This window comes from Gigantopelta aegis, chromosome 9, assembly GCF_016097555.1.
Source record: "Gigantopelta aegis isolate Gae_Host chromosome 9, Gae_host_genome, whole genome shotgun sequence".
Taxonomy (NCBI): Eukaryota; Metazoa; Mollusca; class Gastropoda; order Neomphalida; family Peltospiridae; genus Gigantopelta; species Gigantopelta aegis.
This window is the reverse complement of record NC_054707.1, coordinates 76907404-76931716: the sequence shown is the minus strand read 5'-3', so window position 1 is coordinate 76931716 and position 24313 is coordinate 76907404. Positions and strand designations below refer to the sequence as shown.

Genomic DNA, 24313 nt, shown 5'->3' with positions numbered 1-24313 from the left:
TAGTACTAAACTAAATAACTTCCGGCTGGGTCAAAGTTCGAGGTGCACCGAACTTTTGATAGAGAAGTGAATACCACAAGTCCTGTGATTGGTTATAAATGTGAGTGTGTTGGTTGTAAAAACAATTAGTTTCATCTGGGCTAAAAATGTATGCAATTTTATTTCATCTAGTACCACTGTGTCAAGTAGCCTTGTGCTTGGAACATGTATGGGGTACCTGTAAAAAAAAAAGTACTCAAATTTTGTGCGGAACTAGGGTAGTCATAGACGCTACCTGTTATCTCAGAAATGAGCAGCTTGACACCCACTTTTTTGTGATTCACTTTAAGGGTGAGGGGTGGTAGTATTTATATCCGTGGCGTTTATGTCGATTGATACGTTGCAGGTAGGAGTTTTAGCCACATATGTTACTATTGTCGTCTATGGGATTTGATTTGGTAGTATACACCCTATAAGACTATTAGTCAAATTTAATAAATGAGTGTTTTGAGCTTGTCTAGCATTGTATAAGTTATACCATATTGATACACCGGCTTTTTTGAAATAATAAAAAAATATATATATGTTTATGGGTAGGTGGCATTATATTGGTCGACAGAGTGCTCTCTTGAGGTGCTTAGGTTGTAGGATCGAGTCTTCACGGCAGACCCATTTATTTTTCACCGTCCTAACCTGTTCCCCACGACTTGTATATCAAAGACCGTTGTATTTTCTGTCTTGTCTGCTGGAAAATTCATATAAAAGATCCCTTGCTGCTATTGGAAAAAAATGTAGTGGGTTTCCTTAATAGCCCAGTGGTAAAGCCGTTGCCTGATGCGCGGTCACTTTAGGGTCGATCCCCGTCCGTGGGCCCATTGACCTATTTCTATTCTAGTCAGTGCACCATGACTAGCATATCAAAGGCAGTGGTATGTGTTATCCTGTCTGCAGGATGGTGCATATAAACGATCCCTTGCTACTATATGTCAAAATTACCAAATGTTTAACATCCGATAACCCATGATTAATATATTAATCTGCTCTAGTGGAGTCGTTAAACAAAACAAACTGTAACTTTAACTTTCCTAAATAGCCGATGATCAATGTGCTTTCCAGTGGTGTCGTTAAACAAAACAAACTTAAACAACTGTTTTAAACTTAAACAACTGTTTTAATTGATGGGACAGGACATGGCATAGTGCTAAAGCGCCCGCCTGATGCCCGACCGATCTTGAATCGATCCCTGTCGACAGGCCCACTGGACTATATCTCATTCAAGCAATGTCCCCACAACTGGTACAACAAAGGCTGTGACATGTACTATTCTGTCTGTGAGATGATGCATATAAAAGATCCCTTGCTGCTAATCGAAAACTGTAACTTATGGAGTGGCGGCAGAGGGTTTCCTCTCTGTGGTCATTAACCACATGTTCGACGCCATATAGTCATAAATTGAAATGTGTTGCTAGCGTCGTTAAATAAAAAATGTCTTCGTTTTCCTTTTTTTTTGTTTTAACTAGCTGCGTCCACACTTAAACTTTAAACAAGTTTAACTAGACCGGTATAATTAAACCAGTTTAAAATATAAGCGTGAACGCGATCTTTTCACTATACCGGTATAACTCAACTTGTTTAGCTAAAAGACTTTGGTATGTGGTTTAGTTGAACTGGTATAACAGTTTAAAATATAGGTGTGGACACAAACTGTTTTAGTTAAACAAGGCGGAAGTGACAGTGACGTCATAGTCATACTAAGCAGTGAGTGCGTTAGCAACGGCCTAACTCGTAGTCTATAACATTGCTGTTACGACGTCTTGCACATGTGCGGATAATTACACTTCCGTCTTATTCCGATAAAACTACTGCTTGTGTAGACGTTCGTCGTTTTCAACCAAAAGTGTTTTAGCTAAACCAATTTAGTTAAACCAGTTTAAGTTGTGTAAGTGTAAACACAACTACTGATAACAATTGGGTTGGATTGTAGCTCATTGTTAGAGCGCTTGCCTGGATGGTTATAAGATCATTTACCCTCGATGAACTGTTTTCCCCATCAGAATCAGTGCTCCACATCAGGTACATTAATAGCTGTGGTATGTACTGTCCTGTTATAGGAGAAAATGCACAAGATGATTTGCTGCGTTTTTTATGGAGTGATTCCCCCCCCCCCCCCCCCCCCCCATTCTCATTGTAAACCAGGTGTGGAGGTAACGACAGACACAAAATAGCCACAGCATAAATTATACTGAGATATCAAAAAGAGTTATCTTTCCTTTATTTTAGTACCAGGCTGGATGACCGCCAGGCAGCCTATAAGAATTAGTTTTTGTTGTTATCCATTCCACAGGCGTTCGGGTCTTGGTGGTAGTTTCCTGACGTCTGATTAATAGAGTGGTCGCTTGAAACCATTTATCTTACAACAAGTTGTTTTAAAATGTATTCAACGAGCGAAAGCGAGTTTGATACGTTTTTAAACAACGAGTTGTGAGATAAAAGGTATCTAACGGACACGAATGTATCATTATATTTCTTACATATTATCAAAAACTAGGTTTTAAGCAAATTTTAACATTTTTTCGACTAAAAGTTATTTACAGCCGTTGCATTTGCAGCTGACTTACGCGTCACAGACACATGCATGTCAGGTTAACTATACGTCACAGTCTAATCGATTTCCATCGTGTAGGTTTTCATTGGATGTATGGCATTGGTGACCTGGTCATCACCTAGGAGCAGCCAGTTGTATGTCTTGAAATTGTTAACTTACGTACACGTGTCAACAATCATGTGTAACCAAATATAACGCATGGTGCTCTCACGGGTGTGTAAGAAGTGTTACGCTATATTGTCTGTCTTCGTATATATACACAGTCAATATAGCGTAACGCGCATGCGTGTTCCATTGACTTGTACTAATCAAACACATGCAAACTCCAACCTAGACCCGAACGCCCGTGATCCATTCTGTACAAATGTACATTTACAATGTCTTGTTGTTAATTAAATCTATTATGTTTGTAATCACCGTAACATTTGCTTTTGGCCTATAGGGTCTTTTTAATGATTAAATTACAATATATTGGAACCTTTTGTGTTTGTCTTTGTGTGTATATGTTAGTTGTTTTACGTGGACTTGTTCGGCTGTTTTGGCCCCGTTTTTCGAACCGATCATAGCGCTAAGATCATCTGAAGTGCATACGGTAGTTATGGACTTTAGGTTATTCTAGTCTTAAGATTGCTTTGTAAAACGGGGCCCTGGTGATCATATAACGGTCTTGTAACAGTGTTGTATATCCTTGTGTGTCAACCAGCCACTCTGTTGTTTTCAGTGGTCTACAGTATGGTCTCCCAGCCACTCTGTTGTTTTCAGTGGTCTACAGTATGGTCTCCCAGCCACTCTGTTGTTTTCAGTGGTCTACACTATGGTCTCCCAGCCACTCTGTTGTTTTCAGTGGTCTACAGTATGGTCTGCCAGCCACTCTGTTGTTTTCAGTGGTCTACAGTATGGTCTGCCAGCCACTCTGTTGTTTTCAGTGGTCTACAGTATGGTCTCCCAGCCACTCTGTTGTTTTCAGTGGTCTACAGTATGGTCTCCCAGCCAATCTGTTGTTTTCAGTGGTCTACAGTATGGTCTCCCAGCCACTCTGTTGTTTTCAGTGGTCTACAGTATGGTCTCCCAGCCACTCTGTTGTTTTCAGTGGTCTACAGTATGGTCGTTTGTGTATATTATGTGTTTTATAATAAAATTGTGTTGCAGAATAGCTGTAGTTTCTGGTTGTTTATATAATGGGCGAAACGCCTAGCAGATATCAAGGGTGCATAGGGGCGGGTCCATAATTTTGTAAGGTGAAGTCACACAATTCTAAAAATTACAATTTAAGTTTGTCCGGGGCAAATGCGTTGACTTCCTAAAGGACCAATATTTCAGGTACGGTTCGGGACATGCTCTCCGGAAAATCTTGAAATAAAGAGGATACGAGATATTTTCAGGGCAATTTTGTATTTTATATTGTGAATGAAGAATTTAAAAATCAGAAAGAAAAGTCGTTAATAAAGGCACTTCAAGGAACCCATGTCCCCCCCCCCCCCCCCCCTCCCATGGTGCAGAAAACCCAACCGTAAACTCAAAATAGGACAGAGTAGCAAATAGCATTACAGTCACCGACTCGTCCCATATGCATATATAAAAAATGTCGACACCCAATAGCCGATATATTTTTCATGCTGGGATATTATTAAACATTAAAAGGACATTAATGAGTTTTCTGCAATTTTTAAGATATTATCGACTAACAGAGACTTTTTGACGACTATAATTACATATCAAACATATTTTTCTTCATAAAATATTAGTCGATGTATATTAAACGTGTTTATGATCATTCTAATATTTGTACTAGGTTAAATTTCATTTTATTTCCTAAAAAAAGAGACAAATATTAAAGGGACATTCCTGAGTTTGCTGCAATTTTTAAGATGTTATCGACTAACAGAGACTTTTTAACGATTGTAATTACATATCAAATATATTTTTCTGCATAAAATATAAGTGTATATTAAACGTGTTTCTGATCGTTCTGATATTTATACTAGGTTAAATTTCATTTTATTGCCTAAAAGAGATTTTTTTCGTACGAAATTATTTGAAGACAAAATCCAGTTTGGGCTTCTTACAAATATTAAGAAGACAAGAAACACATTAACTATACAGACACTGATATTCCCCGTCGATAGGCCCATTAGGTTATTTGTCGTTTCAGCCATTGCACCACGACCGTGGGGTGCGCTATCCCGTCTGTGAGATGGTGCATATAAACATTCACTAAACTAGCTTGGTTTGGTTTTATGCTTAGCGTCACACGAGCGCGATAAGGATCAACTAGAGAACGCTTATAATTATTACAAAATTAGTCCCCAATTTCACAAAACATCGTAAGCCTAGTTTTGCACGTAAACGTAAATCTACGACTAAAGCACAGTTCTTATTACTATTAACAAACAGTACAACAAATATAGTTTAAGTACACTTATTTCACTTTCTTGTCATTCTTAAAATGCTCCATCTTCCGTAATGATGTAATGTTCTGCGTGAAATAGATACCAACACGTGCAAACGTATGGCGCAGACGTAAACTTACGATGTTTTGTGAAACACGACCAACCCAGTCATCAAAGTTAAGTGGAAAGCACTGCAACATGTCTTAGTTATCTGCAATAAATTCTTAGTTACTTCCCCTTATCGTTTAATGTTTTTACATGGCTGCTGCCGACAATTATTATTTACGCAAAATGTTTCTTCATTGCGTTAGGTAGCACTGAACCAAATAATTTCCGGCTGGGTCAAAGTTCGAGGTGCACCGCTTTTGATAGAGAAGTGAACACTACAAGTCCTGTGATTGGTTATAAATGTATGCAGTTTTATTTCATCTAGTACCACTGTGTCAAGTAGCCTTGTGCTTGAAACATGTACAAACAAAAAAGTACTCAAATTTTGTGCGAAACTAGGGTGTTGTAAAAACATCTGGTTATACAGAAAATGAGCCATGAAAGGTACCATATTCTTCAGTTAATACTTTGAGGTAGGGGTTGTACTGATATTTATGGGTCATAGTTTGGTTGATATATTGCATATAGTGTTTTTAAGCACAAACCTTAACATGGTCACCTATAGGATTTTATTTTGTATAGTACAACCGTTAGTGGCTATAGCACTTTCATTAATATCAGTAGGCCCGTGGATTTTTGTTTCCATCTTTGTTTGCCTGGGGGCAACATGTCAGAAAAAGGACAACACCTGTTATTATTACTATGTATCTGATTTAATCATTTTATATTCTTATTATGTTGTTCAATGTATACCATGCCATTTTTATATGATTCATATATAAATAAATGATTTTATTTGATTTGTTATCCAGCTCTTTCTCCCAGGATATTGGTTTAAACAAACACACCAACTAAACCTGGCTGGAGTACACCCATGGTTATAAACTAAAAGAACTACATATGCTTGGGTTGGAATTACCGCAAATAAGTCTTCAATTTTGACTAGTTGCACGTTTGCAAACTATATCCCCTCCCCTGTAAACTTCAGTCCAAAGCTGTCACACATAAAATAGCAGACTACTAGTGCGCATATCTTTCTAAATGTCATCTGTAGCCATATACATGTGTACTTGACCTTAGCTGGCGTAATGCGCGATGAGCCAAGGATCGATCCTCCAAGTGCATTATTCGGTTATCTCTCGTTTCAGTCTGTTCTTCACGACTGGTATATCAAGTGTCATGGTGTGGGCTATAGGATTGTGAATATAAAATACAGGGACGGGATGATGAGCAGGAAGGAAGGAAATGTTTCATTTAACGACGCACTCAACACATTTTATTTACGGTTATATGGCGTCAGACATATGTTTAAGGACAACACAGATATTGAGAGGAAACCGTCTGTCGCCACTTCATGGGCTACTCTTTTCGATTAGCAGCAAGGGATCTTTTACATGCACCATCCCACAAACAGGGTAGTACATACCACGGCCTTTGATATATCAGTCGTGGTGCACTGGCTGGAAGGAGAAATAGCTCAATGGAGACGTAGAACAGAGGTAAAGCGCTTGTTTGATGCGCGGTCGGTCTAGGATCGATCACCGTCGGTGGGCTCATTGGACTATTTCTCGTTCCAGCTAGTGCACTTCGACTGATATATCAAAGGCCGTGGTATGTGCTATCCTTTCTGTGGTATGGTGTTTATAACATTACCTCTTGGTACTACTATACAAAAAATTATCGGGTTTCCTCTCTAAGACTAAATGTCAAAATTACCAACTGCTTAACATCCAATAGACGATGATTACTAAATCAATATGCTGCAGTGGGGTGGTTAAACAAAACAAACATTACTTTAAAACAAATAAAATACACTCTGCTGTTAACGAAATATAATAGACAATACGTGTCATACCCAGTAACCACATAAAATACACTGCTGTTAACGAAATATAATAGACAATACGTGTCATACCCAGTAACCACATAAAATACACTCTGCTGTTAACGAAATATAATAGACAATACGTGTCATACCCAGTAACCACATAAAATACACTCTGCTGTTAACGAAATATAATAGACAATACGTGTCATACCCAGTAACCACATAAAATACACTCTGCTGTTAACGAAATATAATAGACAATACGTGTCATACCCAGTAACCACATAAAATAGACTCTGCTGTTAACGAAATATAATAGACAATACGTTTCATACCCAGTAACCACATAAAATACACTCTGCTGTTAACGAAATATAATAGACAATACGTGTCATACCCAGTAACCACATATTATTAGTATTCTATGTTCTGGGGGTGTCGTGGAATATGGTATTTAGCTTCTATTTGTATTGCTGGCGTTTGTCATCTGGGACGGATAATATATATTTCATGGGAGAAAAAATACATAAAAATATTTGTTTGTATAATCGCCACATCTTATTCGTTTGAAATCTCAAAACACATAGATGATGGGGTTTTTCCTTTTTCTTTTTATTAGAGAACAGTTTTACAAGTCTGCCACACCATCACAAGAAAATGGTGTAGCACGTATATACAATGAATTAATAAATAAATAAATATAAATAAATAAATAAATAAATAAATAAATAAATAAATAATAAGTTAATAAATTAAAAAGAAAAAAGAAAAATCAACAACATAAAACATAACAATACTAGTATCTTACAAAGCTTGCGAATATGAATTTGATATGATGAGGTTATCCCACTCCGATGAGTTCATGCCAATAGTGATAAAAAGTTGGAAAGTCTGGTTGTGAATGGCAAAGTGGATATTATTATTTTTAGCGTGGTGGGAGTGCTAAAATAAGTTTTTCCACAAATCGTAAGACAGTCTGTATACATCACTGGACAGTGGCTGTTTCCAGGAACATTCATACGCACTACACATTGGATTTTGTATTTGACGGGGTCCAGTTCGGGTAAAGATGTTCGAAATTGTATGGCGTAGTATGCGGCGATATGGGACGTTCGGGTCTCTTGCCCAGACTCGGCGATGTCTCCTTCAGTAGTTTGACTGCCGCCTTATCGCAGTGGTTACCTAGGTGTTCTAGCTGGAAGAAAGAAAATACAAAAATCAGTTACATCTTAAACATCGAGGGGCGGGACCTAGCTAAGTCGGTAGAGTGCTCGCCTCAGGTGCTTGGGTCGAAGGATCGAACCACCTCGGTGGTCCCATTAGCCAAAACCAAACCCAGAATAAGCTTCAGTGTGTTTTGGACCTTAGATAAAGGCTTTACCACTGAACTACATCTCGCATCAAGTTATTTCGAACACTTGAAACTATTTCCAATGATCCAATAACAGGCCATGTGGACATATATTATGTAGGATTACCTTGATCTTGCTCAGATCTACCAAGGGAGAGCAGCCCCAAGTTCAACCAGCAAACGTTACGATAACTATTTGATTGGTTCCCCGACGTGGCCACTTGGTTTACCGTGAAGCGCATAAACCAGGCTAGTGAGGTTTTTTTTTGCTAGGTCTGGCTAAACTTGAGCTGGATCTCGACGTGAAACAAAATTGAGGGGAGTGATTAATTGCTTCCCTAACTATAATTATGGAAAGTCATTTAAGATATTACAATACTAATACCATTTTAAGAGGAGCCAAAATTGACTCTCCATGAACTAGTCTCAAGGGAGTGATGGGGTGCGAGAGTGATGCTTCCATTAAAGGGTGAGATATGGACAGCTTCACCCACTGTCACGGGCATCCTATAGTAGCCGTAACTGAAAAAAACACGATTATCCAAATATCTCTCCTACCTGTATATCTATTAGATCTCTCTGTATCGGGCAGTTCAAAACCCGAGTGGCTCGTCTAGGTATGATCAGAGATAAGATCTTATATAAAGTATGTGTTATTAATGTACTGCCGCAGTAGTTAATTAACAACAACAAAATAATAACAACCCAGAACTAATCACTTAATTAGTTAATCACTAGGTGTCTAGTTTACACAATATTGTAATCACTCCACCGTGACACAACACCCACACGTGTGATAATTGAAAAACGCTGCCAGGGGCACTTAATTAATAAAGGAATTACAACTCTATTCCTAACTGGTTAATTTTCAATTAACCCTTAACTACTCATTCAGTAACCTTGTAATACAGAATTAATACTGGTACCTATCACAATAAAGAGAATAACCTACTGTTTACATAGGTCCTCTAGGATGACTGGTTAAGCTTTATATATATTAGAACAGTGAAGCCTACAGTTTACTTCGTCAGATTACCGGAAACACCGTCTAAATAATATTGGTATAATACAGTATTAAAATATTTAAAGTCACATCAATCACATCAAGGTTATACAACACAGCAGAAATAAAATGTTTACCAGTCCAGTCGGACTAACGTTCCCCGGAGCCGTCCAATATGTTTCTCCCTGATATCTCTAAAACCCTAGCTATTTATTATGAAAGCCGAATATCGCCTGGGGACACATCGCGGTACCGAATACCTACAAGTGATATTTCCACAGCGACCAAGACGGCAATTTTCTCTTAGATGGCCAGACTTACTGTCGCCTAGTCGCCAAAATCACGGTTCTAAAAACCGCACTCGCGGAGGTATTACGTAACTACTGGCCACATAGCCTCCGCATCTGCTCTGGGTGTGTATTGCGAACAGCTCGACCACCGTCGCGCGGAGGTATTACGTAACAAAGTGACCAGCTGGGCTTAAGTGCATATTGGGACTGCACACGGCCCTCTAAAACCATTAATATCGCCACAGGCGAAAAGAAATTAAGAGCATGTTCCGTCACACACACCCACCTCAAAAAGGATATTTCCTCTACTCTAGGAATAGGGAAATATACTACAATGAAACAAAATGTGCGATAACCGACGCATCCGGGCATTTATAACACAGGAGTAATAAGGTGACTACCAGTAATCACACCGAGTCTCTGAGTCCCTGGTATACAATAAAATATATAAAAACAAAACAGAAATCAAGAACGTCAACACATTATCACAACGTTCAACTTCGGGACAGGGCGATTACATTGGAAGTGCCCTTGATGTGTTCAATGGTAATTGGGAATTCCTGCAGAAGAAGACTCCATCTCAAAACTCTCTGGTTGGTGGCTTTCATTCTGTGAATGGAGGTAAGCGGATTATGATCAGTAAAGACCACCACTTGATGCAATGCCGATTTCACGTAGATCTGAAAATGCTTCAGAGCTTGTACCATGGCCAAAGCTTCCTTCTCTACAGTGGAATAGTTCACCTGGTGTTTGTCAAACTTTTTGGACAAGAAACTTACAGGATGGTCCAGTCCATTTTCGTCTTCTTGGAACACCACAGCTCCAGCTCCCACGTCACTGGCATCCACAGCCAGCTTGAAAGGAATTAGGTAGTCTGGTGCTGCCATCACGGGAAACGAGGAGCGCATCTGCTTGAGACGGTTGAATGACTTCTCGCATTCATCTGACCACTGGAACTTCGTTTCCTTCTTTTTCAGTGTTGCACGTTTTCCCGGTTTTCTCCAATAGGCATAGTGTCGAATCGGTGTAGCGTTGGGTTCCAAGCGCAGATCCTGGCTTAAGGTGTTGGTAACCATTGGAAGGTCCTGACAAATGGAAACATTGTCTTGTATCAATGTAGCCAGCTTTGCTCGCTGGGGGCTCAAGTCTGCTATAATCTGGCTGTTGGTTAATGTGTTCTCTGCAGTCTTGACGTCATCACAGGAAGTTGAGTGACTCTCAATTTGGATAGGCAACACTGGAACTATCGGCAGTCTGTCAAAATAACCTTTTAGCAAATTGATGTGACAATACCTACTTTTCCTAACCCTATCAGGAGTGTTTATCATATACCCTGTCTCATTAACCCGTTTGTGCACAACATAGAGCCCGAAATACCGGTTCTGTAATGAACCCCGTTTAATGGGAAGGTACAGCAGCACTTTATCCCCTGGTTTAAATTCCCGACTCCTAGTCTTCCTATCAAACACTGATTTCATTTTGCTCTGAGCATGGCTCAGTTGCTTCCTAGCTAGTTCGGTCGCCGGCAACCTCATATCTCTAACTCTCTTATTCATTAATACTCCCTCAGTTAACAATGTAGTGCGAGCTGCCAACAAATTTGGATCAGCCCCATGTTCTAGGATTAACTCGTGTCTATTACAAGGTAAGTCCGCTCTATCAAACACAACTGGTTCATTTCCCCTCTGCGGGAGATCAACAGGTTCCACTACATTTAGTTCCTCAGTTGACTTATCTACCATTTTACTGATAACCTCATCCATTCCAATTTCATGGCTCACACACGTATCAGACAAATCACAAATATCCTCTGGGTCTTGTGTTACCCTTCTGGCCATAGCCCTAGTCTTTACACACGCAGAATATCTAATCTCATCAACCTCACTCTCTTCTATTGGTAAAGGGCTGTCTTTAATTAACAATTGGTCACATTTCGGCTGACAGCACTGACTAGTCAAATCATTACCCAACAAAACCCCTATGTTTTTAACAGGCAAGTCCTTTACAACACCCATAATGACTGGTCCCGACACAAACTTCGAACACAAGAAAACATTATGTAACCGGACAACCATATTTTCTCCAGTAACTGAGGTTAAGGCCAAACTACGTCCTGTATCTGAATTCTCAATACCAGCTAAACACACCGACGTGATAAGTGACTGATTACACCCGGTATCTCGATAGATTGATATTGCCTTAGGACTCAATTCTTGTTTCACATCACAAACCATACCAGTGGACACATACGGGTTTACTTTCTCTGCCATGGGACTAACCATTAACTCTCTTGCTAACGGAGCTTACCTCACTAAACCGACCACTTGCGCATTATCGCGTTTCCTTTTAAAACAGTCCCCGACAAGATGGTTATCCTTTTTACAGTAACTGCAATGTGGACGAAAAGTTCGTGCATTGGCTGATAATGCAGGTTTATCCTTACTTTGCCCACCAGGTACATTCCTTGCCTGACTAGCTGACCAACTAGAAGACTCTCCCCGATAGTTACTTTCCCTGGGAAAAACCTGGCTGAAATTTCTTCTTATCACCCTGTTGTAAACAGCTACCCTGTACTGCCTGAGCTTTGTGTATTAATACGTAATCATCTGCCACTATGCCTGCCTCCTCTATCTTTTTGACATCACGATCCTCTAAATGAATACGTAAGCTAACTGGTAATCCATTTTTAATGTCCTGTAAAATCAACAACTCCCGTAACTCGGTATATGACTCTACCTAATGAGAAACCACCCATTTATCAAACATTCCTGCCTTCTTAGCCACAAACTCACTATAAGACTGACCCTGCGTTTTTCTCAACTCGCTATACCGTAAACGATAATCCTCAGGTCGTAATTCATAAGCCCTCAACACTGCAGCCTTACCTAGGTCGTACTGACTTGCTCGCTCATCACTCATTGAATTATAAGCTACACTAGCCTTCCCCTTAAACTTAGACACGGCTAACAATGTACACTTAGACTGCAGCCAATTTAGCTGCTTAGCGGCCCGTTCAAAAAGTTGGAAGAACATATCTACCTCCTGGTCGTCAAATACAGGCACTGATCTATAAGCCTCCGACATGTTAAACCCATTCCTGCTTCACGTCTAACTTCTTCAGTATTCAACTTTAACTCATGTTCCACTTTTAATTTTGCTGACTGGAATTCTCTATCCCTATCTCTCTCTCTTCTCTATCCCTCTCTTCTCTTTTTCTCTATCTCTATCTTCTCTTTCTCTCTCTCTCTCTCTCTCTCTCTCTCTCTCTCTCTCTCTCTCTCTCTCTCTCTCTCTCTCTCTCTCTCTCTCTATCCCTCTCTTCTCTTTCTCTATCTCTATCTTCTTTCTCTCTATCACTCTCTTCTCTTTCTCTCTCTCTCTCTCTCTCTCTCTCTCTCTCTCTCTCTCTCTCTCTCTCTCTCTCTCTCTCTCTCTCTCTCTCTCTCTCTCTCTATCCCTCTCTCTCTCTCTCTCTCTCTCTCTCTCTCTCTCTCTCTCTCTCTCTCTCTCTCTCTCTCTCTCTCTCTCTCTCTATCTAATGCGCGTTCGTCTCTTTCGTACTCAAGTTTTTTTAAAGCTAATTGTTGTTCCACACTGAACTCATTTATCTCTATCTCTGGAACGATCTCACTGTCTTCCATAACAGGCCTATCACCAAAAACTTCCTGGATAATAATTGTCTTTATATCACCTAAGGTTTTAGTTGATGATAAATCAATTTCCCGCTCACTCGCGATTTCAACTAACTCGGCCTTACGTGCTCGCTTAATCTCCACTACACTGAGCGTATGCCTATCCAGCAAATTCTTATCCATGTTTAGATATGACGCACTTATTATTAATTAATTTTCTAGTGAACAACGTTGCTACTTCTAGTTAATTTGTAAAAATAATTTATAAAGCCCCCATTTACAAACAATACTTTTTTAAATATGCATGTCCCGTTTCAGATCTGGGACGAGCGCCCCAATTTTCACTCCTGAAATAATATCCGTAACTGAATAAAACATGATTATCCAAATATCTCTCCTAACTGTATATCTATTTGATCTCTCTGTATCGGGCAGTTCAAAACCCGAGTGGCTCGTCTAGGTATGTTCAGAGATAAGATCTTATATAAAGTATGTGTTATTATAGCATGTTTAGTTCACAAGAAAACACAACAAAAACACAATACACTTTGGAATCTGTATTAATACTACGCTGACAAATGTACTGCCACAGTAGATAATTAACAACAACAAAATAATAACAACCCAGAACTAATCACTTAATTATATAATCACTAGGTGTCTAGTTTACACAATATTCTAATCACTTCACCGTGACACAACACCCACACATGTGATAATTGAGGAACGCTGCCAGGGGAACTTAATTAATAAAGGAATTACAACTCTATTCCTAACTGGTTAATTTTTAATTAACCCTTAACTACTCATTCAGTAACCTTGTAATACAGAATTAATACTGGTACCTATCACAATAAAGACAATAACCTACAATTTACCTAGGTCCTCTAGGATGACTGGTTAAGCTTTATATATATTAGAACAGTGAAGCCTACAGTTTACTTCGTCAGATTACCGGAAACACCGTCTAAATAATATTGGTATAATACAGTATTAAAATATTTAAAGTCACATCAATCACATCAAGGTTATACAACAGAGCAGAAATAAAATGTTTACCAGTCCAGTCGGACTAACGTTCCCCGGAGCCGTCCAATATGTTTCTCCCTGATATCTCTAAAACCCTAGCTATTTATTATAAGTGATATTTCCACAGCGACCAAGACGGCAATTTTCTCTTAGATGGCCAGACTTACCGTCACCTAGTCGCTAAAATCACGGTTGTAAAAACCGCACTCGCGGAGGTATTACGTAACTACTGGCCACATGGCCTCCGCAGCTGGTCTGGGTGTGTATTGCGAACAGCCCGACCACCGTCGCGCGGAGGTATTACGTAACAAAGTGACCAGCTGGGCTTAAGTGCATATTGGGACTGCACACGACCCTCTAAAACCATTAATATCGCCACAGGCGAAAAGAAATTAAGAGCATGTTCCGTCACACCCACCCACCCCCCACCCCCACCCCCAACACAAACCTCCACTGTGACGTAGGCAGAATAGTTTACTGTTGTTATAGTTACCTCAACGTCATTCAGGGCCTGCCTGCTTATCGTAGATCGCGCACGCGTACTGGAAGTTGTGTTTGTCAGGTCTTTTCCATTACTTGACCTTGGGCCCCAGACCACAGAAACAAATTTGGAAAAGAGCTTCTGTCTAAAAAGTTTTGTTGTCAATGTGTAGAGAAGAGGGTTGAGCGCACTGTTCACTGGAAGAATGAAAACAATCACCCAAGCATACAGGTCGTCGCTTATTTCGGCCCCTGAGAAAAGAGGAAAGGAATACAGATAAACATATAGCATAGAACCGAATTTATATATATTAATGATCAATGTACAGAAGGTGTACATGTTGGGTTTTTTTAAAATCTCACATTTCGTGCGTACCTACTTTATGGATGGCCCCTGATGGGAAGAATATAATTCGCCCACTATCAAAAGGGGCTGGTCGTTCCTCTTTTACACAATTCTGAGCAGACATATCATTAACTATGACCTCTTATAAACCAGGCAATGTAGACTTAAGTGGCATTTTGTAAATGTTTACCGTTATTTTGTTATCTCCCTTTGGAATATGTCATAAAGATTTACATTTATGGTTTTGCAGATGTACTTTTACATGTGTTTGTTATCTATTTCACGAAGTAAATTACGTAGTTACGGATGGCGGTAAACAGGAAAGAAAACTATTCCTGTAATTTGAAACTGACTGTAATTATAAGTTGATTTACGTCCTTATCACTATGCTATCTGTATATACATGTATATATAAGATAATAATTCCTCCTGATATCTGTATAAACATGTACATATATATGTTACAGTCAATGTGTAAAATCAGGCAATCTGTAGAATGCCTGAACATTTCAGGCAATCTGTAAAGTAACTGATTCACTCAGACAATCTGTATATTGCCTAAATATTTCAGGCAATATACACATTGCCTGACTTTTCAAGGTAATTTCTAGACACATTGCCTGAAATGAAAGATCCACCATTCATTGACAGCAATTGTTATAAAGGTAAACACACCTAGTGACAAAATGAAATATTAGTTGCAGTTATCATTCTGGCATTAAGCAGACACCATACAAGGCCTTATTCGGTACTGATGCATGAATTGGATTGCGTACCTCTGTCTTACCAACTGACATTCTCGAACGCATGGTGTCTGAAGAGGATCTCATTGCAGCATATGCTACAACAGACAGTTCATCAAACATGGATGCTGCAGAATCTGATGGACCTATTCTAATTGTTTTAATGATGGGCATCTTGTGATTAATTATCAATTATGTGAATAGCTGAGGTGTGTGCCCAGGACAGCGTGCTTGAACCTTAACTGGATATAAAAACGAAAATAAGTTGAAATAAATAAATAAATAATATCAAGATTGAAGGTAAAGTTTGTTTTGTTTAATGACACCACTAGAACACATCGATTTATTAATCATCCGCTACTGCATGTCAAACATTTGGTAATTCTAATGAATAGTTTTAGAGTAAACCCGCTATATTTTTCCATTAGCAGCAAGGGATCGTATGCATGTACTTTCCAACAGACAGGATAGCACATACCACGGCCTTTGGCAAAACAGTCGTATGACACTGAATGGAATGGGTACAGTAGGATCAATCCCCGTTGGTTTGCCCATTGGTCTATTTCTCATTCCAGCCAGTACACCACGACTGGTATTCACATGTGGTGGGTTTCCTCTCTAAGGCTATATGTCAAAATTACCAAATATTTGACATCCAGTAGCCGATGATTAATAAATCAATGTGCTCTAGTGGTGTAGTTAAAGAAAAACATACTTTTAAAATGTTTATCCCACAGACAGGATAGCACATACCATGGCATTTGGCTGGGATGGGTTAAAGCCCAATCAGAAAATGGCCCGATCAATATATCTATCTATCTATCTATAGATATAGATATATATACATACGTACCAGACAGGGCAGCGATCTTGATGATGATGATGGGTATCCAGCAGAGGAAGTCTGTGGAGACGATAAAGAAGAAGCGCTTCACGAGACAGGTCTCCTTGCTTTCTCTGGTTGTCCTCAGGTTGATCTCCGACCTTTGGATGGACAGGAACATCGCCGTGTAGGCGAAGGCGATGAAGGCGAACGAGACGAAGTTCACGCCGAGGAAAAGGACGGCGGAATACTGCCAGCCCTTGGCGTGCGGGTCGTGCAGGTGCAAGGGGATGCACATCCCGTTGTCCTTGTAGAACGAGGAGCCGAAGTAGTCGAGTCCGAGGATGGGGATCACCCCGAGCATGATGGCGATCAGCCACATGACCCCCATTATGAAGTAGGCCATCTTGATGCCGCGCTTCCTGAACGACAGAGGGTACATGATGCAGAGGTACCGGTCGAGGGTTATCACCGTCAGCGTCAGCACGGACATCTCGCTGCTGACGGTGCTGATGATGCCGGACACGTCGCACTCCCAGCTCTTTCGCCACGTCTCGTCGTATTCGAGGTAGTTGCCGTGGTACATCTGGTCGCGGGAGCCGATGATGAACAGGTAGATGCCCATCAGCATGTCGGCCAGGGACAGGTTTTTGATGAAGAAGGAGTGTATTTGGTTGTCCTCTTTAAGGATGCACCTCCCCAGCAGGACGACCAGGTTGCCGATGCACCCGAGGACGGCCATTATCCAGACGCTGACGCGAAGGATGACGTTCTCCAGGAGGTTTTTCTGACTCGATATCCCGTCGCCGTAAGGCTCGCACTGTGCTTGTGGGACGTAAGCACAAAGGTAAAATTTATCAAAGTACCTGGAAAAGAGCATACGTCATTAGTATCATTATTATCATCATCATCATCATCATCATCATCATCATCATCATAAAAAAAACTGACCAATAATTCTACTGGGTCTAAATTTTGTAGTGTTGAACAGATATCTGTGATGGATAATCAGGAGAGCGTGCTTGAACCTTAATTGAAAATAAAAGTGTGTTTGTTTTGTTTAACGTCACCACTAGAGCACATTGATTTATTAATCATCGGCTATTGGATGTCACACAGTTGGTAATTTTGACGTTTAGTCTTACAGAGAAAATCTGCTTAATTTTTTCATGAGTAGCAAGGGACGTTTTATATGCACCATACCACAGACAGGATAGCACATACCACGGTGCACTGACTGGAACGAGGAATAGCCATATGGGCCCACCAACGGAGATCGATCTCAAAAGGACCATGCATCAGGCAAGCGCTTTAAATATGACTGGAGTACGCCCCACCCCTATTTGAAATTATGCCAAAATAATCGACAAAGAAAGAAAGGAAAAAATACATAATGAAAAAAGAAAGAAACAAAGAGCGAAAGAGTAGATGGCAAGTAGTTTCAATTTTTAGAAAACGTGAAGAAAGTGTTTGGCTCCTCAGAAAGAAAATCTTTTTTACCCCCTTTTCCGTCTATTAATATGATACAGGTTTGTTTACTTTGTGCCTGATTGTGTAAATACCGTGGATTTCATTAAACCATGATAAAAAAATAAAATAAAAAATAAAAAAAAAAACGAGAAACGATCTTCATAAAAGCTTAAACGGTGAACGAACTGCGTGGTTTTGTTCGATTCTCGTGCTTTATATAAGCTAGAGATTGTTCTGTTATTTGTTTAGAAACCATTTGTTTCTTATTCATCTTTTTTGCTTAACCCAGAAGTAAATAGAATCAGTATCCAGGTAGTGAAAAATAGCTTTTGTATACTAGTTCGGTAGGCGCGAATCCATACATGTGTGTACTCCTTCTCTAATTTCTCTTGTATAAAAGGAATTTATATTGACTCTACCAAAAACTGATACCGCGACAACTTCCCCTTTTGAGTTGCATCCTTTTGAAGAAAGAAAGAAAGAAAGAAAGAATGAATGAATGAATGAATGAATGAATGAATGAATGAATGCATGAATGAATGAATGAATGAATGAATGAATGAATTAATTAATATTTAACAACACGGGTGTCAATCTACGGCAATCCTTCTGAAGAATCCTCCTGTATGCGTCGTTCTTCAATACAATATTCTAATGCGTTAACCGTTTTCACTAGAAAATGTTTCAGCAATGTATTCGAACAAACGTTGAATACTATCAGTGTGTCCAAAATCGTACATTTCATCTGTACAATAAACAAATCTAAAGGTTAATTCTTTAAATCCAATCCTGGACAAATGGTCTGTCGCAAAGCAGAACCAGTTAACAGGATCCGCGTACCTGAACATGCATTGGATATGAGGAAGTTAATAGAGTTTCCTCCACCTTCCCAATGCATAATTATGATAATGACTTCAATGACAAAAACAATTAAAATATGTATATTGCTTATGAGGAATGAAATCGCAAAAAAAGTAAATAAAATTATATTATAAATATTTCAAATTTTGCTTTCATTTTGACCATTTTTAGTTCTTAAAGTGACAGAGCCCAGTTTTTAAACACTGACAGCGTATTTGTCACTATTAGAGCCGTTTTTTGAAACTTGAAATAAAACATTATTACGATTTTATTGTTAAGTTTATCCATTTCCGTACATGTGTACTGTTTCCGGTCATCCTAATGTTTATAATACATGCATTTTTTATATTTTTAAAATCGCACGTACCTCTGAGAAGTAACGGTTATGGGGACGAGCTCTAGTCTATTTTATCTAGTAACTTTATCTAAATGTCTTAGAGATTTGCAGATTAACCAAAGTAGTTTCCATTTTCATAGGCTTCAGCTGCTACTTTAATATAACATGTTTTTATGCATATGCAATTTTCTTTTAAATTATATGTCCAAATTGGATTGTGTAATCCGGATTTCTGTGTACAGCGGAACGATTTCAAAAGTCCCGCTCAGTTAATTTATAAAAATCTGTGTAATCCTGTACTCCCTGAAAACCGGCGCATTTCGTCAGCCACAGCTGAATAAGGATTAGACAGGATCCATTGTATATACGTTTCGGGAATGCAACAACATAACTCCTTCACTTCTTACACTTACGCGTATTTAAGGTTTGTCAGCTGTGTAAAGGAATCCGATGGGAATCGGTTGATGGGGTTTTCCTTTAGGATTCTGAAAAAAAAAAGATAGAGAAAAAAATGAAATGAAATGAAAACAGAGACCTGGGCCTCGTTCTACGAAGCGATCTTAGCACTAAGATCACCTTAAATGCATAATTACCTTTTATTTTCTCGTTCGAGCCAGTGCACCACGACTAGTGTATTGAAGGTCGTGGTATGTGCTATCCTGTCTGTGGGATGGTGCATATAAACGATCCCTTGCTGCTAGTCGAAAAGAATGGCCCATGAAGTGGCGACAGCCGGTTTCCTCTCTCAATATATGTGGTTTTTAACCGTAATATGTCCGACACCATATAACCGTACATAAATGTGTTGAGTGCGTCGTTAACTAAACCTTGTCCTTCCTTCTATGACTACCTTATGAGTTAAGGTGATAGTAGGGCTAATGTAGCTTCGTGGAACGGAGCACAAGGGCATAAAGCACAAAGCTGTCTTAAGCAACATCACATCGACCTTGCAAAAAAAAGAAGAAAGAAATGTTTTATTTAACGACGCACTCAACACATTTTATTTACGGTTATATGGCGTCAGACATATGGTTAAGGACCATACAGATTTTGAGAGGAAACCCGCTGTCGCCACTACGTGGGCTATTCTTTCCGATTAGCAGCAAGGGATCTTTTATTTGCGCTTCCCATAGGCAGGATAGCACAAACCATGGCTTTTGTTGAACCAGTTATGGATCACTGGTCGGTGCAGTGGTTTACACCTACCCATTGAGCCTTGCGGAGCACTCACTCAGGGTTTGGAGTCGGTATCTGGATTAAAAATCCCATGCCTCGACTGGGATCCGAACCCAGTACCTACCAGCCTGTAGACCGATGGCCTAACCACTACGCCACCGAGGCTGGTTCGACCTTGCATGTCTTCTTTTTGGGGGGTTTTCATTAAACTCATTCATTCAAAGTTAAAATCGGTGTGACTTTTGTGACTGAAACTTGTCCTACTTACAGCGATTCCACGTTGTGAAGTGGCTCAAATACGTCCGCTTTAATCTCCTGTATGTGACTTCTCGATAGGTCTCTGAAATACACGTGAAAATCAAGTAGAATTAAACGTTATTACAGCATGTATTATTATTTAATATTACTATTACCACCACTACCACCACCACCCACACCACCACCATCACCACCACCACCACTATCACTACCACTACTACTACCACTACTACTACTACTACCGCTGCTACTGCTACTACTGCTGCTACTACTTCTACTACTACTTCTGCTGCTACTAATACTGCTACTTCCGCTGCTGCTACTGCTACTGCTGCTTCTGCTACTGCTACTACTACTGCTTTTACTACTACTGCTGTTGCTGCTGCTAATTATTTTGCTGCTGCTGCTACTACTACTACTACTACTACTATTACTACTACTTCTATTGTAGTACAAATATTGTAGTGTGTGTGCATGTGTGTATGTATATATGCGTGCGTGCGTGCGTGTGTGTGTAGAAATATTATGTGCTCTCTCTCTCTCTCTCTCTCTCTCTCTCTCTCTCTCTCTCTCTCTCTGTGTGTGTGTGTGTGTGTGTGTGTGTGTGTGTGTATGTGTGTGCGTGTTGGGGGATCAAGATAGCATTAACCTTTACAGGAATTTGAAAAAGTACATATTTACTGAACAGTGTATAATAAGAAAATCTCTGGATCTAACGGAGTTGCGATGTTTAAAGTGTTTTGTTTATTAACTACATGTACTTACAACAGACTCAGATTGTGAAGTCCCTCAAACACTCCGCTCTGCAATGCGACCAACTCGTTCCTTGCTAAGATTCTGTAAAAATTAAATCACGAGCAACATTAGACATTTTACAAAGATTTGTGTTTTTGTAAACAAAATTCTGAGAAAAATTAAAAACACAATGTTCATTGTAAACTCTTAGTTTCCTGGTGGGAATTGTCGTAAATACCAAAATTCTTATCATTATAATCAATATTTCCAGACAATATTCAGGACGCCGTCCCATGAAGTGATCTTAACGCTAAGATAACCTTAAGTGCATAACTATCTTATACATTTAAGTTCACCTTGAGTATAACTTAAACTAATGCTTCGTAAAACAAGGCCCTGGTGCAACACATTTTAAATAAAAATAGACCACTAGAGAACATTAATTAATTAATCATCGGCTTGGATGTAGTGTTTTTCCCAGCTTGTTTCAGCATCGTGCAGCACCATTACATGCCTCAATAGCTCAGCGCTATCTTGCTTTAATCAACGTCATGCGGTCCTGAGATTAAATAAGCCCTTTTTAATAATTAGTTGTAATATAAGACACTCAGAAAATGCATTATTAATTAATAAACAATCCTGTCTTGAATATAGTAAAAAAAAAACCCAAAAGTGTTTAGTCTACCATGCCTTGCCAAATTTCTAAAGAAAACACTATGGTGTCAAAAATAATTAAGAGAAAAGCCGCTACATGTTTCCATTGGCAGCAAGGGATCTATGATATGCACTTTTCCACATACAGGACAACACATACCACGGTCTTTCATCTCTCAGTCGTGAGGTACTGGTTGGGACGGAACCAAATCAATCAAAGAATGGGTCCACCGAGAAGATTCTCCCCTGCAACCAAATCAACTCAGACCTGTGCGTTACTAGATCCTCCCCCAGCTAGATATCACACCATTAAGGCCCTCCCCAAGCTAGATATCACACCATTAAGGCCCTCCCCCAACTAGATATCACACCATTAAGGCCCTCCCCAAGCTAGATATCACACCATTAAGGTCGTTGCACACCAGACGCGAGCGTTTCATCGCCGCCATTTTCGCTGCGTTGCCCGTGCGTCAGTGCTTGCACATCAAACGTGATTTTCGTCGCGTTTTTCGGTGCGATTTCACGAATACATACTCGAACTCTGACGAACTTTATTCGGGGAATGTATGTACAGGTTCCCGCCAGTTCACTCTCGTCCAGCATGGAGGGAAGTCGTATTTTGCCGGTTCTTCAACACGACTTGTCTTCTGACAGCGAAGAAGAGGCCTTGTTGTTAACGACAGTGCTACATGCCGGTTTTGAGTTCACCCAATACTAACTAAACGCCAACGCCATCGTTCGATTGTGAATGTTTTTCCGATACTTTGTTTGTGTACATAAATAATAATGTCTTCTTTCCTAACTGTCTTGCAGGACGACATCCTGGTCGAGAGAAATCACCTCACGATTGAATAGGTGTGACATCAAATTCTATATATAGCACGCGATTTCGCCAGCGATTACGAAAAAATAGGATCAGTTCCTATTTCCAAAATCGTATAAATCGTGGCGACAATCGCGTTTGGTTTGCACGCCTCTACGTGAGTGTCTCTTTTCTATATCTCGGCGAAAATAGTTGCGAAATTCGTGTCTGGTGTGCAACGGCCTTGACTTGCAGACGCGGATCCAGGGAGCGGGTGTATGTGTGTTTCCGTGGATCTGCCCACTAAAACTATTCAATTGCCCTTTTTTTCTTCCTTTGACTACACCCCCCCCCCCCCCCCCCCCCCAATTGGGATGTCCTTTTGACGATGTGACCGTTTCCCGTTAGTCCCCCGCATTAAATATTTCCTGGATCCGCCCCTGATTCGTTAGCCGTTTATGTCCCAGTCACACTTACGCTGCGATTGTCAGCACTCTAGGCGGTCGTGGACGATCGTGGACGATCGTGGGCTTGTTTTCTGCGAGCGATGGGTTGCGGTCAGACTATGGGACCTGTCGCCGACTGGTCTGTGACTTGTCGCAGACTAATCACATGACTGGTCACACGTGCGTCTTACGATCATCCACGACTACCTACGACTGACGTGCGACGCGTCGTGGCAGCTTGCGACCAGTCGCAACCGGTCGTACGACTGTCAAGCGACTATAAATACGGCGCCCCACCAGTACCTCTCAGTGTGAATGGGGCATTAGATGATTGAGATATAATACTGATACTACTTACAAGATGTGAAGATTTGTTAAATTCTTAAACGACCCAGGCTGAATCACAGAAATACGATTTTCATTTAGGTGCCTGAAAAAAACAGAAATAACAAATTGATCTATCATCAAATAAAAATGTTTTATTGACATTATATAACTATAAACATCCATTCAACAATCAATAACACCCATACAACTCCCATCCTCCCCCCCCCCTCCTCTCTCTCTCTCTCTGTGTCTGTCTGCTTCTCTCTCTCCTCCCTCTCTCTCTCTCTCTCTCTCCTCCCATCCCCTCTCTCTCTCTCTCTCTCTCTCTCTCTCTCTCTCTCTCTCTCTCTCTCTCTCTCTCTCTCTCTCTCTCTCTCTCTCTCAAAGGCGTCGAGGTGGGGTGGGGGGGGGGGGGGGGGGGGGGGGCGGTCGAGGCAAACTAAAACAGTTTCCAATTTATTTATCTGCCAGTATATAATACACTTACAACCGTCTTAGGTTTTCCATATTCGTAAATACATTTTTCTGTATGTTGGTTATTCTGTTGCGGTAAAGTGTCCTGAAAATACACATGTAAAATTTACATTTTAATAATACTTAATAACATTAAAACTTATCGCATATAAAGCAGTTGCCTAAT

General features: G+C 40.0%; 1 protein-coding gene across 1 annotated transcript in view; it reads right to left on the bottom strand.

The window, feature by feature from the left end:
• Positions 1-6876: 6876 nt before the first annotated feature.
• The window catches only part of LOC121381317 (relaxin receptor 1-like), a 104631-nt gene continuing 87194 nt past the window's right edge, over positions 6877-24313 (bottom strand). Inside the window, exons 10-17 of the mRNA XM_041510577.1 lie at positions 24161-24232; positions 23705-23776; positions 21475-21546; positions 20720-20791; positions 19689-19760; positions 16638-17473; positions 14709-14947; positions 6877-8105 (exon numbers count right to left, since the gene is read on the bottom strand). Coding sequence (XP_041366511.1) covers positions 7935-8105; positions 14709-14947; positions 16638-17473; positions 19689-19760; positions 20720-20791; positions 21475-21546; positions 23705-23776; positions 24161-24232 — 1606 coding nt within the window. The 3' untranslated portion in view covers positions 6877-7934. The remainder of the gene's footprint in view (positions 8106-14708; positions 14948-16637; positions 17474-19688; positions 19761-20719; positions 20792-21474; positions 21547-23704; positions 23777-24160; positions 24233-24313) is intronic.